At 35.2% G+C, this 23,464-nt stretch overlaps 2 protein-coding genes across 16 annotated transcripts in view; one reads left to right on the forward strand and one right to left on the reverse strand.

Annotated features, from left to right (window-relative positions):
- Positions 1-23,464, reverse strand: part of SUPT3H (SPT3 homolog, SAGA and STAGA complex component) — a 470,398-nt gene that overhangs the window by 389,595 nt on the left and 57,339 nt on the right. The window lies entirely within an intron of this gene.
- The window catches only part of RUNX2 (RUNX family transcription factor 2), a 196,845-nt gene continuing 188,797 nt past the window's right edge, over positions 15,417-23,464 (forward strand). The window contains exons 1-2 of the mRNA XM_073335765.1: positions 15,417-15,486; positions 15,685-15,806. Of these exons, the coding sequence (XP_073191866.1) occupies positions 15,749-15,806 (58 nt within the window). The 5' untranslated portion in view covers positions 15,417-15,486; positions 15,685-15,748. The remainder of the gene's footprint in view (positions 15,487-15,684; positions 15,807-23,464) is intronic.

Below are 23,464 nucleotides of genomic sequence, written 5' to 3' on the forward strand. Positions count from 1 at the left end.
AGTACTGTTATCCCCATTTTACAGATGGGGAACTCAGGCATCAAAAGAACAAGTGACTTGCTTATCATGACACTATTTTGGCAGAGCAAGAAATTGAACCCAGGTAAGCAATCTAACCAACCACTCATACCTTCCTTTATACAGCATGTTCAAAATATTTCATCTTCTTGAAGCCACAGATTCAAATCTAGTCATGATTATCTCAGTTCTTGATCCTAAAAACAGATGCACTGATTTCCAAGTCGCTAATCATGTCCATTTTTCAAACCAAACGAAGCTTTGCTCTGTGTAAGAACACAGAATTGCCATACCAGTAGTTCATTTAGTCCACCATCCAGTCTCCAAGTGGCTAGCACCAGATGCTTCAGAACACATGAAAAAACGCATGGTAGACCATTATGAAATAACCTGCTAACGAAGAAGTTTCTTCCTACCCATATCAGATAGAGACTGATTTAACATTTTACGCATAAAGGTTAGAATGCCCTTCTAAAAAAAATATTCATAGATCCCAAGGCCAAAAGTAACCACTGTGATCATCTATTCTGACCTGTATAACACAGGCCAGAGAACTTCCCCAAAATAATTACTAGAGCATGTTTTTTAGAAAAACATCCAAACTTGATATAAAAGTGGTCAGTGATGGGAATCCACCACAACCTTTGTAAGTTGTTTAAATGATTAATTATACTAACTTAAAAATGTATACTTTATTTCCAGTCTGAATTTGTCTTGCTTCAACTTCCACTCAATAGATCATGACCTTGTATACTGAAGAGCTAATTATTAAATATTTGTTCCTCCTGTAGGTACTTACTGGCTGTAATCAAATCACCCTTAACCTTCTCTTTGTTAAGCTACATAGACTGAGCTCCTTGAATCTATCACTATAAGGCAGGTTTTCTAACCCTCTCCAATTTATCAACAACATCTTTCTTAAAATGTGTACAACAGAACTGGACACAGTATTCCAGCAGTGGTCACACCAATGCCAAATACACAGGTAAAATAACCTCTCTACTTGAGATTTCCCTATGATGAACTTAAGGCCTGCATTAGCCCTTTGGGCCACAGCGTCACACCCGGAGCTCATGATTAAGGCTGTAAGTCTTTCATGGAGGTCAAGAATTCCATGACTTTCCGGGACCTCAATGACTTTTGAAGCAGCTGGTGCAGCTAACCCCAGGAGCACCCAAGCAGCTGGGGTGGCCCCGGGGCCAGCCGCACAAGCTGCTGCTCAGGCGGCTCCAGACAGCTGGTCCTGAGTGCTGCCCCGGAGTAGCGGTCTGGGAGCAGTAGTGGGGCCCCAGGCTGCCCCTGGCCCAGAGCAGTAGCGGCACTGGGGCCATCCCCCGCACAGAGTAGCAGCAGTGGTGGGGCCCCGAGCCACCCCACCCCCTACCCCCAGCAGCAACAGCAGCGCCCCGAGCCACCCCCTCCAGCCCAGCAGCAATGGGGCCTGGAGTACTCCCCCCTCCAACCCCTTCAGGATAAGCAGCATCCCCTAACACCCCACACACACACAAGCAGCAGCAGCAGCCCCAGAAGCATCCCTCCCCTCCCACAGCACCTAAGATTTAATTATGGGTATTTTTAGTAAAAGTCATGGACAGGCACCAGCCCATTACTTTTGGGTTATTGTCTGTGACCTGTCCATGACTTACTAAAAATACCCGTGACTAAATCATAGCCTTATGATCAGCTGATTGTCCACCACCACCACCCTCAAATTTTTTTTAATCACTGCTTCTCAAGATAGAGAGTCCCTTATCCTGCAAGTTTGGCCTACATTCTTTTTTCCAAGATGTATACATTTACATTTAGCCGTATTAAAAGGCATATTCTTTGCTTGCGCCCAGTTTACCATGCAAGCCAGATCACTCTATCTGTGACCTGTACTGTTCATTATTGACATGCAAACTTGGGCAATGGTTATCTGAAAATTTTATCAGTGATGATTTTATGTTTTCTTCCAGATAACTAACATTTTTATTCAATGGCATAGGACCAAGAATTAATCACTTGTGGTTTAATTAATCAATTAATTTGTAGTGATTAATTTGTAGTGATTAATTAATTAATCATAGTTTGTAGTGATTAATTAATTAATTAATGTGGATTAATTAAGAATTAATCACTACAAACATATCCGTTTGACGGTTCCCCGTTTAATATTACATTTTGAGATCCAGCAGTTAGCCACCTTTTAATCCATTTAATATGTACCACGTTAACCGTATCTTTCTAGTATTTTAATCAAAATGTTACTCACTACCAAATCAAATACGATGCAGAATTCTATTATATCAACACTATTTCTTTGTCAAGCAAACTTGTAATCTCGTCAAAAAAAGATATCAAGATAGTTTGACAGAATCTATTTTCCATAAGTGCATGCTGATTAGCATTAATTATAATACCCTCCTTTAATTCTTTGAGTTCCATATCAGCCGCTCCATTATCTTGCCAGGATCGACGTCAGACTAACGTACATGTGGCACCTTAGAGACTAACAAATTTATTTGAGCATAAGCTTTCGTGAGCTACATCGGAATGCATCCACTGAAGTGAGCTGTAGCTCACGCAAGCTTATGCTCAAATAAATTTGTTAGTCTCTAAGGCGCCACAAGTACTCCTTTTCTTTTTTCTTTATTTATAGAAATATCTACTCCTTTTTTTAAATCCTAGTAAAATCTTAGCTTTATAGCTATCCTGTGGCAATGGGTTCTACAGATCCCAGTCTCATTCAGAGCACAACACAGACCTGACCTGAGAATGAATCAGGCTTGTGTAGTAAAGGAGGCTGTTGTTTTTATGTTCCCTGCCTCATTCATTTCAGAAGTTGGAAGGTGTACAGTGAATGAGGCAGAGGATCCTGGGATCTGATTTGCACAAGTGTGGAACACTCACAACTGCAACTGAACTGAATGGGAGGTGAGCTTTGAACATATAAAGTGATACATAATGCTAGGTAGTCTGAAAAATACTGTAATACAGATTGAATAATGTCGGTAATACAGATTGAAAGATGCTTCTGGTAACAGTTCATCTTCTATCTATCAACTGTTTAGACTGTTAATTAATTAACACATGTATTTAGCAGAAAGTTAGGCAGGCCTCTCATGTAACTCTGCTAGTTTGGGTTGCACAGCTCTCTCTCATCTAATCTACAGAAACCTACTAGTGCACCTTTGCAAAAAGAAAAGCATTTCATGAAGTACAAAACCAGAAATTTTTTAAGAAAAAAGATACATCATTTTAAGCATCGTTAAGAGAATAACAATGTCATGTATAAGTGTCCAATTTGATCCAATTACCTGGAAGAAAAAATAGTTTAAATTACTGTAGCTCCCACATACAGAAGTCAACAGATGATAACCTTCTTCTACCCACAACAAAAAACATAGGGATTCAATTTTATGCAGTAACCAGTTGAATTTGTTCTCCAGTTAAAAAAGAAAAATAAATTACACCAACTCTTAATGGTAAAACAGGAGCTATTTCACTGTAACTTTTGTCTGAAAGACAACCAAATATTATATTTTAGCTCTTTGATTATGTTTAACTTGTAAAGATGCCACTTATTATTGCAAATATTCCATTTCTCAGAAGACTGGTATCATTTTTCCTGAAACTGAAATATAAACAGACTGCTGCAGAGCTGTTTCAAACCCACACAAGGCAAACCTGGACCTCACAAAGCAAGAAAATCACATCTAGCTTTTTCTTAAAATGTAAAAGTTTGCAAAAGCCAATAAGAAAAATGATAAATTTAATAGAAAATTCAAGATTAAAATGGCAAAATGGAATTTGGCAATGACAAGACCAAAGCCTGTTACTGTATTAACACCACATAATATACTTTGACCCATGACAATGAAAATGGCCATAAAAGTTCATTATTGTATTCTTTCTGGAAGTGAATAGATCTGCTTATAATAGCTGTAATGATATAGGATGTGAAGGAAAGGGATTAGGTTTTTGTTTGCTTATGTTGTTTCAATGAGCATAGTCACTCCTCAAGGTCCCAGCCTTACAATTTATTCCAGGAGGCTGGACTCATGCTCGTGCAGAAACCAATTCCTTCAGCACAGGGGTAGGCACAAAGAGGGTTCTAACTGCACAGAGTAAAAGCTTAAAGGCCCTGACCCTGCAACAGAATCCACTAGTGTCCACAAAGAGTACCTCTGAAGTGGTACCCCATGGCATGTTATTGTCATAGTAGGTACCAGATCCTGTTGTATGATCAAAACTTCCTATATATGAGGAAGAGGACACCATGAAGAGTGTATGAATGTTACAACCAGTCCCATCTAGTGGCTATGTAATTCATCTGTTATAACATGAATCTGTTTAATGTACATCTAAATATCAAATCTATCATTCCCCCAAATTAAAATAGAATGTAAATTTTTATTTTTCTGGGTTTTTTTAAAATACTAATAAAGAAAAAGTAAATTTAATTTCAGTTACTCTGGACATAAAACAATAAAAGATAAACCACAAAAAGTTGAACTATTCCATAAAATATTAGTTTAGATTATATAAAAAACAGTTTGATAATTTAAGTTAAATACGCAAAAGATATTTCTTTGGTTCTCTAATTTATTTATTGTTAGCTGAAGTGCTGAACTTGAACCCAAAGTTCTCCGAATGCAAATAGGTACAACAGCAGCATGCAAGGTCTGTCACTTTCCTACAAAAAATGCTTCCAACTATGACCTAAAGGAACCCGAGAAGCGGTCAAGAATGTGGTTTATTCTCCATGCCAGTTCAATCTTTGACCACTCTGCTGAGACTGGCAACCAAGGTGTGTACACTCCTACAGGTGAACACTACATCTATGACTTGAGTTTGGAAACTTTGGTATTGTTGGGATCTTTTTTCTTTACATAGCCTGAATAATCAGGCTTTTCCTTATTCCTGTCAAGTTGGTGGATCTGTTTTCACGGTCAGATTGGGTTTCATAATTCTCAGAAGGTAATTCTTCCCAGCCATTGAACTAGATTGTTCATGACCTGGTTGGACACTACACCCACCTTTGGTCTACAAACAGTGATGCTCCACTTTCACTTCTCATCTCATCTCTGTATGTTATATCCATCTATATCAACATCCCAGTTATGATAAGTATCCCAACTCAGTTTTCCGCTATGCCCATAAGATAATTTCCTTCATTTCATATAATTCGTGTTGTTCTTGCTTGTCTCTCAAGTTCCTTGCATTTATATGAAAGTTAATGTTACTCTTATTCTTCATCTTATGTTTCAGAACAGCTCCATCTTTTACACAGATTTCTAATGTAAAAAGTAGGGCAGACCACATGAGTTAAGCTAAAGCTTTGCCCTTGATAAGAACATAAGAGTGGCCTTACTGGGTCAGACCAAAGGTCCATCTAGCCTAGTATCCTATCTTCCGACAGCGGCCAGTGCCAGGTGCCCCACAGGGAATAAACAGAACAGGTAATCATCAAGTGATCCATCCCTTGTCGCTCATTCCCAGCTTCTGGCAAACAGAGGCTAGGGACACCATTCCTGCCCATCCTGGCTAATACCTAGTTTAAAGCTCTCCAGCTGGTTTTGAACCAAGAGGTCTTTATCCCATCCACACTACTTTCTGCTTTAGGATTGGTGCCAGTTTAACCTATCTAGGATCTCATCACAAAAAGCATCCAAGTGCCCTGTACCCTTCCAGCAAGGCTTGTGCATTTCTAGTATCCAGGACCCTTACTAATTCTTCATTTCCACTTGGCTTCACAGGGATTTTCTTGCAAGATGACTTAAGTCAAATTCTCTTCCAAGCTTCCTGTTGTGATTTGTGATAACAAATCTTAATTCATTGGTGTAGCTTGATCTCACATGAATTGTAATCAGTAGGAAATATCCAAAATTCTTTAGGCTACCTAGTTCCTTTTCCATGCCATCATCTTTGGTGCCCAGAAGGCACCAAAACTATTCTGTTTTATCAGGCCAATCAGTCCATGCTCCTCACTACAGTCTCTTTGATTACAATTAGGTGCTTTCCCTTCTTTGCTGCTCGTTTCATTTAACTTCCTTCTTCTGGATCATTGAATGAGATATTGTCTCTGTTTGTGTCCTTTACGAGCCCTCTCCACAAATAAAGAATACCTGCTGTTGCTATCTAGAGTGAAAGGTTCCTGCCATGGTTCCAGGGTAAGCTGTACCTTTGATCCCTCATTCAGTCTTTCGATGAGACCTCTTCCAAGTAATAGGCCCAGCACTTTCACTTCTCTCAGAGTGGAATCCTGTGATTCATCCCTACCGACTGGGTCTTCAGATTACAGTCCTTCTGTTTACCAACATTTCCTCAGCAGGTCCAATTGGGTCGGTTCCCTATTATAGACTTCCCTCCTTGAGCTGTGAACAGTAGGCAGACACAGTGACACCAGTTTCTTCAAAACAAAATATTATTTATCCATGGAAATATAGTAATCTACCAGAGATATAAGGTTAAAATAAAAAAAGGTCTACATGTATATTGTCTTACCTAAACTTAGAATTTCCATCGAGACTTAGATAGGCCCAATTTTGCCCTGGGACCCTAGCTCTTCTGAGGACCAAATCATAGTCTCTTTCTTTGTAGATCCTGCCTCTCACACTCGGCCTCAGAGCTGTGGTTCTTAACAGTTTCCAAGTTCTTTCTTCATTGATCCCCTGCTTCGATTCCTCCTCCTCACCCTCTCCCTCTTTATTCCCATTTATCAACCAGCCTATTGTTCAGACTGGGGACTTAAATACTAAAAGGAATTGACATCTGTAGTGTTTATTAATTATCAGTGATTGAGTTACCTGCAACCATTGTCTTCCTTGCTGCAGATGCATAAAACCATCCAGGACTGAGTTAGCACTTTACAGCCATGTAACTGACTCCATAATAGTAATCTGAGGGCTAATATACATGGCCCCACAGTTTGGACTACAGGGATTTGAACTGCAGTGCACACTAGCATATTGCACTGTAATTCCCCCATCTGGATGCTCCAGCTCCAATTCACATCCCCATAGTCCAACCTGAGGGGCCGCATAGACAGCCTAACAGAATGAGGCACAACCCACACGCTAGTAATCTGACACATACGTCACACTCATTAAAAAGGAAAGAAAGAATCTCTCATGTTCTTCACAGCTCCACTGATCTTTGTCCTCGGTTCTACCTTTCATAGCTGCCACAATCTTCCAGCTACTTTCTTGGTCTTCTACAAGAACTCTACCCATTGTGTCAACTTGTAAGGGGTCTGTGGCAGTTCGTTTGTTCAATTTTGGTTCCTTGGTTTCTCCTACTGTCTTAGCCACCCCCACCCTCCAAAAAAAACCTGCCATATTGCTGAAAGGCAAACTCATTAAAGAATTTAAAAAATCCTTTCTTGCCCCCTCCCCTTCCTTCTCTCTTCAATTTTACTTCTTCTATTCCAGGTATCATCTCCTTTCCAGGGCACATTTCCCTCCTTACAAGGCTACAAAGCTATTCTCCACATACCTGCAATAATGTTTTTTAAACTGAGAGGGAGTGGCTAGGATTTTCACCAGATATGGAATTGTGCAATAGAAGTAAATTCTGGGGACAAGAGCCTTGCTGATCTATTGGGAGGGATCAAGAGAGAGAAATGGGAGGAAGGATGGAAAGAAATGCAATAATTACATTATTTTACAAAATATATTTTTTCCTTTTAGTTTGACAGTTTCATTTTCACTGCTTTTTCATAGCTTTTCCTTCTCTGATAAAAATTTTAGTTTTCTGCTTCCACTGAAGGGCCTGAGAATCTGATGTAACATCTTTGTTGCTACCAAACAACTTGAAAAATCTGAATAGAGAAAATGTATTACAAGGAACCAGAATGCAGAGTTATGTATATTCACAGAAATATTGAGAAACCAGTAGCTGTTGGGCCAAGTAATCCACCTTCAGTGCAGTCTCCCCCAATACAACCAATGAAATTGTTGTATGCCAATTAATGTGGTGATTGGCTGAGTTACCTCTACTATCACAATGGTCTAGGTCCCTTGGCATGACATAGATATATGCCTTCCTGTCACATGGGTGTAATCTGTAAAGTTAAAATGGCTGAGAATTTAAAAATTAGATGTTTACAGACCATGAGTCCCAGTGACGACTGAACCTAGTGATATTCTGAACAAAAAGAGCTCTCAGCTATGCTTGTAGCTGTTTCCATTGCTTCACATGACTCATATATTCTAGGCTTTAAGTGATAATCCTAGAATTTTAGAGAGTGTGTCTCTCTCTCTCTCACACACACACACACACACACACAAATTGACCACCTTGCACTCTGATTGGATGACCAACACCCAATCAGAATACAAGGATTCATACACAATGAAGGCCTACAAACCACTGTTTTTCTCCATGCCCGAACAGAAGAAAGCTAATGCACGCACACACATATATCCAGAAAGTAGAACCTGGTGACTATCCCTAATAGTTCAAATCACTTGCTTTTTATTGCATACTATCCTGCCCTCATTTCCATTTTTGTTTTAGTCTTTTGTTTTGTGGTGGTAGGTTTTTATTGTAAGCTCCTCAGGGCATTGACTTTGCTGTCTTATTTGTTTGTAAAATCCCCTGGCACAATAGTGATATGCAAAATTAACTAATAAAAAATAAATAATAAATAATGTGTGGCTGAGAACTAACTACACATGGATTATGCCTGTTACTCTGCGAGCTGCAGAATTAGAATAAGCTGTACAAGTACATATACACAACTATAAAGCATCACTGCACTCTTAATAGTTTGTGTTATTCCATCTCAGTTATATATTTAAATTTCTCTGGGGTATTTTAAAAACATCTGTCCTAAAAGATACTATATAAGTATTCATGGGCTAAACCCCACTTCGGGTTTTAGCCCACGAAAGCTTATGCCCAAATAAATTTGTTAGTCTCTAATGTGCCACAAGTACTCCTCGGTGTTTTTGCTGATACAGACTAACACGGCTTCCACTCTGAAACCTGATATAAGTATTGTTTACTCAAAAATCCTACACGGTGCAATCCTTGTAGACTATCAATTAAATATATATTTTAAATATGTATTATCCAGCCAATTGTCTAGGTAGATATTTTGAATATGTAATACTTTTTAATATGAAAAATACTGTGAGTAGCTACTGTATAAATCAAGTGGCGATTTTAACTTCAATGTTTCATATCTTACCAATTTAAAAAAGCATTTAACTTTTATTAGGCTTACTGAATAAATTTCATGTCTCATATATACATCCTTTCAGACTTATACAAGCACAGAAGCATCTGAAACTGGTATAATTTTAAATCCAGAAGCAACATTTTATCATTGAACTATGCCCCAGAAAACAGTGGCTTAACATGAAAACAAGGACAACTCTAAGCAGTATGAATGCTCCGCTATAATGTTTTTAAAAAACTTGTCTCCTAATCTTGATTGAGGTTTGAAAGGAGAAAGCCTGTCATTTTACAGTGTAAATGTTGTGCAAAAGCTTTACAAATACAGATTTAAATCTGCTATTGCCATTACTAAAATAAATGAAAAATCTATAAGCAGCAATGAAACTGGCATGCAAATAAAGGAACTGTCAAGACATATATTGCCTAAAAATAAGCTTACAATAACTATTTTAAAGGCTGTGTGTGGTCTTACCCATATATTTTGGCAAGATGCACTTTCTGCAACCACAGCTAGATTCATCCAAAAGCAGTGGCACTGGAGAGTCTCTGTCTCACCTGTCAAAGTTGAAGAACGTTGTTCAGCAGACCACCATGAGTCCATGGATAGGATCCATAGCACTACAGCAGCTGTTCTTGATAAGTGTTTAACTATAGGGGAAAATACTTTAAAAAAAAATCTTCCATAAGAGGATCACCCTTAATACACATGTATTTAAAAACAATGAGAAACAAGGACTCTGTCATTTCTAAAATAAAACTCTCTGGATATTCATGCCATTTCAACATAAATGTTCTAACAGGTATTACTATCCATTTAAAAAAAAACCCAATTTTAATAAATAATTATTAAAAATATTACATTTACACAGTAAGTGTTCAATATTGTATTTACCTCATGAATTAGCCAAAGCATATTAAATGTCTTTTAGATCATTTTATCAAAATTGTCTGCAGTCAAATAAAACCTCATTAAGTTAGTCTGTCTTCACACATGAAAAGTAAATAAATAAATAAATGTTTTCTTGTTCTTAGTTCTTTTCTTAAGTACTACATGAACAACGTCTTCCTGTCAAACCAAAAATAGGTTAGGTATTTAGCCTCATCTCTTCTTTTGGGAGGGAGAAGTGTAGGTTGCTTGGGTATGGTAAAAGGTACGTAAACTCAAGGTACAACTAAGACCAACCAGAAAAAAATATATTAAAAAGTTGCCAATCTCATACCATATGAAAATATAGAATGAATATCCCCAAAAGCTAGCAAAAAGAATATCAAAACTATGCATATAAAAATAGCAACTTCAACACCAATGAGCAGCATGCAAGCATTAATTTCCAGAGGTGAATATTTTCTAAAAATAGTCACTGCTTTAACTACTGAGATCTCCAATTGTTTGATTAGTGGTAGTACTGTATCCTATAAGCAAAAAAATGCTTTAGACAGATTACTTTCACTTTTCCCTAGATATATTTAGTGTACTAACTAGCATAGTTAGGATATTATTTTTCTTTGGTTTTGTCAGTAGCATGTTTGAAATAAATTTTATTAAGTGGTAGTGTATGTAACATTGCATTGTGGGTAGCAGTTTCCTGCCTTAACCTAGCCACATCCTCAGCTGTTATATGAGACAAGTTTCCCATATTTTCTGCAAATTGACTTTTTTTTCTTTTTTAAAAGAAAAGAGACTGGAGAAAATACAAAAAGATTATAATGTTTTTAAACAGCAACTACTGACTCCTTACTGGACTATATTTAACTAGAATGGCATTCTTACTTGCTGTACAGACCAAAATAAATGTATGGAGGGAGAACAGAACACCACCAATGATACACCGAAAAATTACTGAGCAATAATATACAAAAGCAGCAGTCAATAAGATATATTTGGCTTCTAAGATGCAGAAGCTTGTTCAAGGCCTGGATAGCAGGTAGAGTTTTTTCCATTATTGTTGTTGAAATGGCTATTATGTGACTTTTTTTCTGCATAAAGACACTAGGGTTAATAATCCAAGGCAACATGAAACAAATGTTAATTACTAGTGAATTAATCATTGATTAACAGAGAATTGCTCTCATCTCAATCTATAGCAAGGATTTCTGTTTTAGGTTTAAACAGATCTTTAACAGTAGGAGTCCAAAGAGAAGAAATCAGACAACCAGTAATTGCTTACAACAGAAGAAAAGATAATTTTTCACACAGAACCACAGACAGTCAGTTTCACACCATTTATAGTTAAAATAATACTCAGGAGAAAGGGGGGGAGGTTGACAATGTATATACAGAAAGGTAATAATAAAAAATAAGGCATTTATTTGTTCAATACCCCGACAGTATTTTAGCAACAATGTCTATGAAAAGAAATATAAGCTGGCATAAAGAAGTATTTTTATTTAATACTATTCTTCTGCTAAATAGAAGGCAAGATCTGTTATAATAGCTTAACATACGTGATACTGAATCTACTTCAGGCAACTGGAACAATGCTGGAAGTTTAAAATACAAGTATACACTAGTCTATACAATGAAGTTTTTACAAAATGTGTAAATACTGTAATTACACACCTACACAGGAATAAAACACTAAATAAAGTAAAATGCAGCACCACTGAGAAAGCTATAATCAAAATGAGAACGACTCTCTATGGATTTGTGAAATGTAGATGCCAAGTAGAGTGGCTTCATGCCGTCAGAAACAGGAAAATGCAGCACTGTTTGAGAAAGACCTAAAGCAGCAATATCTCTGGGTTTGACACAGCTGAAGAAGTGGCATAAGGATATGCCACATTATAGAAGTCTGTCTTATTCTTCTGGGAGAAATAAAAGATAAGGAATAATCTATTCCTTTTTAAAAAATAGGTGGGAGATTCTTCTCTCATAGCAAGTTGACCATAACATAAAAACAAACTTTTTAAGTACAAATATACTCTCTACGGTGTATCCTATAGTTTATATGCTGTATAAAGTATGAGTGACAAAAACCAAAATGTTTTGAAATAAGATAAAGCAAGGCTTGCAGGTTTTCAAAACAAATTTCCTCAAAGATAAAGGATATGATGGCATTAGTTTTGTGTTTAAATTGACTTTAATTTCAAAATGAGACTTAATTTGTCATCAAAGAACAAGTCCATAATTTACAGAGCAAATTCTTTAGCCTGATATTTATAAGTGTAATTATATAAGTGGCTTGAAGTAACCCCAACAGAATTTTTAAGTTAACTTTGCTTTCTATAGTTGTGTCTTTTAAAGAAAAGTCCTAAGTATGAGTCTGCAATCAACAGACTTCTTTACAGTGACTTTTCAGAATTAATATATCTTCATCACATTAAAAGTCTAAGCTATTTTGAAGAAACAAGTTGGTAGGTATTATGTCTGTATATGTTTTTGCTTCAGAAAATCTCATAATTAAAAAGATTACTCAAACAACAAGAAAACATTTCTGACAGTGAGAAAACAAATTTAAATTCTAAATGAATATAGAAAATGTCTAAAACTACACTTCAATCCCACACTGGTATCAAGATGTTTCTACAGTTCAAAGATCTTCACCCTGCCAAATGGAGAATTTATTGTAGTGATCTTAATCTTGATATCAAAAATGAATAAAGTAGCCTGTGGCTGTTCAAAAGACCATCTAAATTAGGTAAGTACTGAAAGGGAAAGTTAGTGGAATATATTGAAGCTATGCAAGTCAAGGCAATCAAAAAAATTCATTTTGGGTCAGTTTTATTTCAATGTACCGAGTTCAGAGACCCAGTTCTCTGGGGTGAGTAAAATGTTCAGTTATTAAAGAAATTAATAGTAATGAATGTTTGGGCTTCTGTCTTTTAGAATTAGAAAGATTGGGCTTAAATAGGGGAAAATATAAGAGTTTGCCTCCAACAGTAAATTTATCTATGATATAAGATAACTGAATATACTTAGCATAATACAATATCTGAAACTTTTGCCATGTGTACACGTATTTGCAGCGATGTTTGTACTTACAATTTGAAATTCCACAAATAGGGGCAAAAACCTCCAAATGCTTTTATTACACTAAAAGTTGATTAGACTTCTAATTCACACATGTGTTTTCTTTATATAACAGAATTAGTGCTCTATTTCATCATTTTTATGCCTTTAACTGCTTTCTCAGTGATAGCACTATCTTACAATAAAAATATATATTTAGGGATACAAGAAACCCACCTTTAAAGGAACAGGTGGGTTTTTTGTTTGGTTGGGTTGGGTTGGGTTTTGGTTGTATTTTTTTTTAAGTACTATATATATCAGGTTATTCACTGCCTAATAGGTTCTTATTTTAAGGAACAGTCCTCGAAATTTGGCAACCTCTATAAAACAGGGAAAGCGTTGAATTGAAGATAATATAGTTTACATTCCAATACACATTATGCTGAGATGTTCAGAAACAGGATTGGTTTTATGTTTCTCTGATAAGTATCTGCCAAAGAAAAGTTTTACTGAAATCCTCCTTTCCCATCTCCTCTCCCCCCACTCCATCAACCCACACAAAATAGGGAGAACCTGATCTGCCCCACCCTTCAACCGATTAGTTTCACACCACTTCTAGTCAACTGTTTATTGCAGAAGCAGGGGAGGAGATAAAGGGGAAAAGGAGTGAGGGAAGCCAACTGCCAGAGACATGTTAATGAGGAGTTTTACAAATAAATGATGAAAAATGCTTAGAAAATATTATGTCTATTTCTTTTCTGCCATTCTTCTGCCTCTCCCAACCAAAAAAAAGGAATTATAAAATACAGTGCTTATACTATACAATCATGCTAACAAGAAAATGAGTTCTACACAAATACATGTCCAGAGGGGGCAAAAATAAGACAGTTTCCTAAAGATGTTTCCAATTTTGTTCTGAATCTGAGTGAGCAAATCAAGACTACTGAACACATTATTCCCTATTACACACAGCATTTTGCAATTTATTTCAAAGACTCTATAATAAACAAAAAATACTGCTTTTGTTAACACCGTGTCCTGATATAGTAAAATCTTATATTAAACAAAGTTAAAGTTATAGTCTGTTAAGTATATATAGATTATACATATGCATATGTTAAGTGTTTAAGCCTTACATATGCATCAAAATGACGTTTCATTTTCAAAGTAAGCACTAACATTAACTGCTGAATAACACTATTAACAGTATCCCTCAAAAAGTATAAGAAAACAGTTTCTCTGAAACACTAGAATTACAATAAGTAATTGATGTTAGCAATCAAAATTCCACAACCAGCACAATCCATACTGTTCGGTAACTTCTATATTAAATTGAAGTATTTTTATTCAAAAAGCATAATTTATAATACAGTACTCAAAGTAGTTACAATATACAAATTACAGATTCAGCAAAAAAGCCAAGACTGATGTATAATTGCACTTAATTTTCATTATATAAAGCTGCCAGCTAATCTTGAGGGTACATAAGCAAGACAGACATGATTTAAGGTTTGTAAAGGAATCCCCAGACTAACGCTTCTATGACAGCCAATTACAGTACAAAACACAGCCCCAACAAGCAGTCTGCTACCAGACCTTAGGAAAGGTAAAGTTTCTTACAATGAGTTACAGATTCACAAGTATAGGAAGACAAGAAGAAAAAGAAAAACAGAAGGAATCCAGCCACCCAGCAAATATGAAGCAGACCCAAGATTGTGATACAATCCAAAGATGTAAATTATTGTAAATCATCACTGTTGTTCAGAATTTCACACAGCCACTTGCGCCAATTTTGCTTACTTTTCCACAGACATAATAATGAACAAGAGAAAGAACGAAAGGGGGTGAAAAAGGGGGGGGGGAGAAGCCTGCACTGAGAGTACAAATAAAGTTCTGCTGTCCATATGCTTTAACTGTACAGGAGTTTGGGCTCTTTCAGCATTTTGTATTCTCTCCAAATCCTCATGAGTCACAAAAATTAAAAAGCTATATCCTTCTGGATGCCAGGAAGGGCCTTGCCACAGGCCTTTTGTCAAAATAAAATTAAAAAAAAAAAAAGAGAGAGAGAGAGGAGAAAGAAAAGCCACAGTGGTAGGCAGTCCCACTTTACTTTGAGGACTGTGATGTCACAAACCACATGATTCTGTCTCTCCAGTAACAGTGCTTGCAAAAAAAAAGGAGTTTTAAAGCTTTTGCTTTTTTGGATTATGTGAATGCTTCATTCGCCTCACAAACAACCACAGAACCACAAGTGCGGTGCAAACTTTCTCCAGGAGGATAGCAAGAAGCCTCTGGTTTTTAAATGGTTAATCTCCGCAGGTCACTACCAGCCACTGAGACCAACAAAGTCAGTAAGTGCTCTCTAACCACAGTCTATGCAGTAATAGTAGGTCCTTCAAATATTTGCTCATTCTCTTTTTTGTTTTGTTCCTTGCTTTTCACATTATCAGTGCTACACAATTTTTGGACAGAAAAAAACAAATACAGAGTTTATGCACTCCAGGCACACTAATACTAAAACCAGGTTTGGGTATGGTTTGTATTTTCAGTTTAAGGCTTCAAGCAGTATTTTCACCAGAAGATACAAGTTGTGTGTGAAAACAGAGAAGGACTATGGCATCAAACAGTCTGTTCAGCTCAGTGACACCATGTCAGCAAAACTTCTTTTGGGGTAAGTATTACAATGTTTGTTTAATTCTATGAATGATCATTGATTATCATCAAAACAAAAACCTGTTAAATAGTATTTTTTGTGCTTAAATTCAATACTTGGGTATAGTCATGAAAAAAAGAGGTTCCCATAAATAACGTATGCAGATTTAACAACTAATTTGTTAACTGACAAGCTAGGCAAAGTGAAGTCGCTATACTATACTCCAGTGTTTGACAGCAGGTGTGCTGTCACCTATGTGAGTCAATGTTTCCAGTTACATACATTTAGCAAAGTAAGATACTGCTCTGAAAAAAAGTAAAAAGCTTATTAAAATTAAAGTATTAAATGAATACAATCAACAATATCACAGAAGACCGCCAGGTGAAGAACCTGGGAAGAAAATGTGACATTTTATAGAGCTCCAGCATCTTTGCAATAGACAAATGAACTACTGACTTCACACTGCTAGTTCTCTGTATCTGAAGAAAAAGAATAAAATGTAGGACTTAGCAACCTCTCCTACATAATTGCTCTACCATTGTCTTAGATATTTTATAAACTAAGAAAATTAATTTAGTATATATGTACTAAAGTATTCAGTGCTAATCCACAGCCAGCCCCAAAATCTGTTCATTTGTTTCCACACTTTCACAGCAAAGCATGCATTACAATGCATCAGCTCTTTAAAAACAGTTTTTCTAACTACATTTGAGTCATGAATTAGCTGAGATCGTTTTCCATAAAAACTATTCATCTGTGAAAATAAAGCAAAATGTGGATGACATTCAATTTGATTTGTAGTAGTATTTTTATAACAGCTCTATATAATAGTATGTTACCAAATACCAGCTTGGATATTCAGAACTGTAAATAGGTCTTAAAATGTCTTCATGAAATCATATAATGAATTATACATGTGTATATTTACATACATGTCCATATGGAGAGTACACATACACTGTAAAGTGATACTGCTAACATCATTTTAATTTTAAACCTTCCTCCCTGATCTGTTTTTAAAATCAATATAAATAAATACATTTTAACCCTCTATTAATGACCATTAAATATAACTGAATGAGACTGAATAACTTTTTCTGATTTATATAAAATTCAGAATACAGCTGAGCTTTAGCTGAAAGAATGACAGTAAAATGCCGAACCATGTTAATATTTGATCAGTGGTCAGACATACGTGCAAGATTTTTTCACTGAAACATTTATTGAGACAGGTCAATAAAACTATCCGAATTATCTGAAAGAACACAAGAAAAGCATACGAAAACTTACAAGATTTTCTTAATGCTGTCCATCATGCTGAAACTATGTTGGGGCTGTAGCTAAACCTTTACCTCCCCTCTTCCCCCACCCCAACACTTTAAAGAACAAAAAAGATGCTAGAAATGCTTTCAGCACATACACCTAGATTAAGCTTATATTGTAACTAGCTGATGGTTGGAGTTCCCTTTACCCCTCCTACTTCACACATTTTAACTGGCACAGTCTGAACACAATCAGACATGAAGAAAGTTCATACTTAAGGACAGACTGTTTCATTTATGATATACAAAGGCATTGATACTACTAATTAGTGCTACTTCTCTGTACTAGCTGTCTGAAAGCGGTCACGCTGAGGTATACTACACATAGTACTGAAGTAAAACATGGACACAAAAAATAGACAGCATTTCTACTAAAATTGCTGTCTTCATGAAGCACAGCCAAAGTGAAGCCAGACCACATTATCCCAGTGTTTACAACAGGAAATACAGTTTACATGTATAGGGACTTTCTTTTGCTTTTACTTCCAAAAGAGATTAGGAGAAATTTTGTTGGCTAAAATTATCATAAACATGCAGTGGTGACTGCTTAATTCATTTACTTTTGGTCATTCTTTAAGCTACTGAATAGTGTTGCAACATGCTTCCAAATTCTGCACATGTATGTAAGGTTGGACAAGTAAATGTGTCCTTTGAGACAAACTACAGTGAATTTCTAAAGTAAAAGTAGACTGTCTCTTTAAATTTAATCTTAGAAAATAAGAATAGAAGCTATAAGATCCAAGTTACTCATCCATTGTTTCCAAATTAACAAAATGGTGAGGCTTTGTATCAGAATGCTTAATCCAACTATCATCTTCATTATAGTCAGGACCTGCATTTAGTCTCCTCCCATTCTGTTCTCCAATTTATTCCTATAGGGCCTGTTAAATTTGATGAGGTTTTTCTTAAGAACTGACCTGTGAAACTAATGATGACTGGTGGTAGGGCCAGGAAAGTGGAGTGCATCACACCTCTTATCTGTTTATCAATAAAGTTTAGCAGTATCTCTGAAAATTTTTATTTCACCTGATGCAGGGGATCTTCTGTAACTTCAAAAGGCATATGTTCCTACTTAATCTAATACATTCTGAATTATCCAGAAACTGTGTTCTGGGTTCATACTACTTTTGTACAGCACAGGAACACTTAGAGCTAAATCCAAGTTTGGACTGTTCTGCCTGTGTATACTTACATTCTGAATCTTTTACATTTAAACCTATTAATTTTGAGTTTGCCAAGACAGTTATATTCTTGTACCTATGTTTAAACTAAAGCAACAATAAATTGCTGAGAATAAATTCTGCACAACAAATAAAAATCACATTGTTGAAAAACATCCGCTAGATGTGATTTACACAGGATCTTCCAGATCATGTAGTACTTCTCAAATACATACCATATCAGTTATAAATAACAGGAACCACATTCTGCACTGATGTATGTTCTGTGCATCCTCTTTGGCTTCAGTGAAGTTGCTCAGAGTGTAAATCAGACAAAAATTTGGCCAATGCTCTAATCTAACTTTTTGTAATTGACCATGGTAGATGGATGTAATAAGTGAAAATGAAACTTATCAAGCTTATAAGAAAAAGCTGTACCACTTATATACTAAATAACATGTATACTATTTTTTTAAAAAAAAACTTTCAAGAACTGATTATGAGCTGCTCTAACTACTTTGTTACAAATTTAATTTTGCATTTATATCAAAGTAGACAATTTAGAAGAGGATCCAAAATATAGAAATTCAGAAATCAGAAAGCTATACATTTCTGAGGACTAAAAGAAGAAAGCATCTATAAATTCTACTTCTAGATTTCATAATCATAAAAATATGAACTCAACCAATTTTAATAATTACTTTTGTTTGTATTAAAATATAAAACAAAGTGCTCATAATATAAAGTATAATATGAAACACAACAAATAGATGACTATTCTCATTCACATAAAGAAGAATGGATTCCCACCACTACAGCTTGTAAGCATATGAAATACATGAAATATACATGACTACACTATATTTTTAAATGCTTTGTAAGGAACAAAATATATTTATTCATTTAATTACCTCCTTTGAACTAACCACTGATCGTCTGGATTGTTCAATCAGCACTGCTGATGTAAAATTCACTAAGATAGAAATGTTCCAGTTTGTTAACAGAACACTGAATGACCTGATGGTTAAATAAACTAGGGAGGAAAAAACACCCTAACTCATTAAAGGCACTAAGATTTTATCAAGCATACAGGATTAATCTTTATTGAATAGAACCATTCACAAATCAAACCTTACTCTACTTCAATACTTTCATAGAGCGCTAATCAATTACAAACCTTTTCTAGTGATTCAAAATCCATGTGCTTTTAATTTTATACACTGGTGGTCTAAAATATAGTACTGAGGCCGAGCTAAGTCATTCTGTATTGCAACTTTGCTTTTTTCAATAAATATTCATCTAGAGGTTTTCTTAGGGAGAACTGCTCATATGAAGACTGTGGTAATATTTTTATACTGTACCTCCTTGTTGAAGCAGAAGGTTAGGGGTTACCTAAATACCTCAACTGTATATACAAAAAAAGGAAAAGGTAAGTATTCACATGAAAAATCCAAAGGGACTATATTATTTATTTTTGCATTTCCTATGATTAATGATGCACCAGTGCATACTTGAAAACTCAAGTCAAAATAGGGTAACACCTCAAATTCTTTTACAAACTGTACAAATATCAAACTTCCATGCTGTATTAACTACTCTACCAGAAATATTTAAAGACTTTATCACCCCCACATTAATAGTATAACAATAATACTGCAAGTCCTCCCAAACTGTGTGACTTCTTGGTGGTGGTCTGACTTAATATTAACCTTAAAATGTATTTAATAGTATAAAAATACCATTCTTTTTTATTTATTTTTCCTATCTGATTTGCTTTTAGAACAACATCCAGTTTAGTACTTTTTATGGCTAGTATATGTTCAAAACAGTCTAAACCAGTAATGGAGACAAACATCATTTATGCTTTCAGGTATACATGGAAAAGAAATCAATATGCAAAATATTCTTACAAAGAGGGCTGAAACTATACACTGCAGCTGGTTCCTACTTTCATGTAAAAGCTACATTATATGTGTTTAATTACCTGTCATATATTATGTAACACACCCATGTCCAATAGACTTCAGTGGAAGTTAAAGAATACAAGGCAGGGCAGAAGTAGGCCATACTGGTTGGATTACAGCAGTGCAGAGCACCCACAGTTCTCAGCCTCAGCCACCATGAAAGTCAACAGCAGCTGTGGGTGCTCAGCACCTCTGAAAATCAGGCCATATGTATGTTATACTCTATGTACCTAATAAAATTCAGCACTGTATACTGTAGGTGATGGAGTTGTCAGTTAATAAGGGTTACAATAAACTGCCACATTTAGTATTCTCTGGAGTACAAAATATTTTAATTATGGGGGGCCTCAAGATAAACAGCAAACTTAGCAAAAACGTGAAGCATTTTAGGTTTAAACCTGAAATACTGAAAGAATCAAATTTGCCCATGGTTTAATTGCAGTGTAAAAGTATTCAATTGTAATATAGAAAAAAAAAAGATTAATTTAGATTACTCAAGAGGAATAAACACCAAGCAGATTAATTTTATGTTGATAAACATATTTCAATCTCAAAAAATAAATTAAGAAACCTTACACTATCTTCAAAGGGGTTTTCCTTGTAAATTTTGCCAGGCTTAAGAGTTGACCACAAGTTTTTATCCATGGACAGCAGACATCCACAAAGTGCACCAGACATCCACCATAGTACCTCAACAAGAAACTACTGTTATCAACAAACAAATTGCATTTGGCTTATATTATTTACAACAGCATCAGTTTTCTAGTCTCTCTCTCTCTTTCAAACTCCTCTCTGCAGGCTTATGGGGAATGGAGTTTCTGGGGGGGGAGGCATGCGTCTTTTGCTCTCAGGTGTTTGTTTTTAAGTTAATAAAGTTTAAATCTAAGAGCATGTTTCCTTTCATAAACATGCTCTCCTCTACAAATAAATATAAGACTTACCACTTAATATGTTGAAAAACACACCCTAAAGAGAATATTTTAAAGATGAGCACAGGGACAAAATATCCCTTTAAACTTGAGTTACTGTATCATAAAACAGTTCAACACTTCCAATAAAAAAGTTCATTATTCATACATCTGTTTCCTGTATTTTTTTTTATTCTGCTTGTTAGCATGCAGCGTACTGATCTAGCCTTCCTCGTGTAGATATAAGTTTCCTATTTAATGTATAAACTTGTTTCCGGAGGGCGGGGGAAGGGGAGAAATATTGATTCACTGACTGCTAAAATCATTTTAAATTGGTCCAATTAAATTGCTGAGTGACTTATTCAATATTTCTTTAAAATATTCTAATTTACGAAAAATAATTGTTTTATTTTATTATTGTGAAACAGCAAGTCTAAGTAAGTTGTTATCTTTTCTTTAAATAAGCAAGTACTTTAGAAATTCAGACATTTTCACGTAACATTTACTGTATTCTCAGCAGTTTATTTCAGGAGTATTTTCTCATCTCTTTTAATAAAACAACCTTTATTATAACAGTGAAGGTTAAAACCATTATTTCCTCTGCTGTCTGGTTTTCAAGAAATGTTACATTCATTAAAGTCAGGCAGTCCCGGAATTAACAATAAGTTTTAACTTTTAACATGTTATAGCTAAAAACCCTGTGGCAAAGAACTTTTGGCAGGAAGTCAATCCAACAGGGTTTGTTACAGTATTTCTCCGATAGACAGTGATTTTTTTATTCACATACTATATTTCATTGGAATTGTTAGTTTCTGAGAATAAATTATAATTTAATATTAATTTTCTTACAGAAAAAAGTTTAAACTCAGGTATCTTATATATATTTATCCCCCCTGAATTTATCCGAACCGTAAGTGTGCCAAACCATTGTTTAACTTATCCCTTTTGGTCAGATCTTACATCTAAATCCACTTTGTGGTTTAGTAAAAGAGAAAGACAGAGGCTGCCAGTTTCATAATATTTTATTGTTCAGAACAAAAAACCTAACCCAGATCACAACGAAAATCAATGGTAACATTATCAATGTGTATGAGCATATATACTCATGTGCACACTCACAAGCGCTGTTCTTTCTGAAACTGGAGTTATTGTATAAAAGGTTATATTTTACATTTATTACCATCAGTTATTATAGCAGGTGAATTAATATTTTGCCAAATGAACATAATTAACATGATCACCACACAACAAAAGATAAAGAGGCATTTTATGAGAAAATATACAGATATATCTGTGTTTATATCTCTGTACACAAATGTATCCATTTACTTCTGATTGCTATATTTTTTTCAAAGTATCTGTATATCATTTAAATAAGGCTCAGAAAACACAGAGTTAAAAGAAACAGTATTTTTATTTGTCTGTGTGGTACTAGGAAGGGTAATATTTCGTCTGAAAAATGTAAATGTATCACTGTGTATATGCAAACATGCATGCACACATGTGCACGCATATATACAGTTGATACATTTACATTTTTAAACAGAAAGATTACTGTCTAGTACCACACAGATAAATTTAAATAATCTGATTGCTTATTTTAATTCTATAGTTTCCCATCTCTACTTCTAAATACCTGTATTTTTCTAAGCAAATATCTAATAATTTAAGTTAGCATCCAGTAACCTACCACTATAACTATACAGGGGTGGGATGTACTATCACATTCAAGTTTATTAATAGTCTGAATTTCATAACATTGTTTACAAATCTTTGCAATGCACAGATCATTCTTTTAATATATTAAAACATATTGCAATATACTTTTTTTGGGCAGGGATCTTGTCTTTGTATTCGTAAAGTGCAATGTCTACTGATAGCACAATATAAACAACAGTGGTAGTACCATAGTAAGTGATGCTTCAAGTACTTCATTTCAAAAAAATCTGGCAATACCTCTGGGAAAATGTGTACGTAAGGAAATAGATCTATCATGATACCTTTTCTAATACACACTCAACAGAAAATTGCATTTCTGGATATCACGGTTGAGTTCACCTTGGCCAATTAAGAGTTAAAACTAAAGAGACACCACATTTTTTTTAAACCAAGGTTGTCTTTCCTGTATAGCTCCTGTTTATGACAAAGTGCAGTATACTATTTCCACAAGTGATGAAACAAATTCATCACACTGTATTTAGTTTTTAAGAATTCTATGATGAAACAAAGTGCTCTCTTCAGCCATTAAAATGTGATTTCCCTATATCAGTATTTTTATTAATGTCAGTATCAGCCTTATTGCAGAAAAAGCAAGAGTCAGCT

Source organism: Lepidochelys kempii, chromosome 3 (genome assembly GCF_965140265.1).
Source record: "Lepidochelys kempii isolate rLepKem1 chromosome 3, rLepKem1.hap2, whole genome shotgun sequence".
In the NCBI taxonomy this organism is placed as follows: Eukaryota; Metazoa; Chordata; order Testudines; family Cheloniidae; genus Lepidochelys; species Lepidochelys kempii.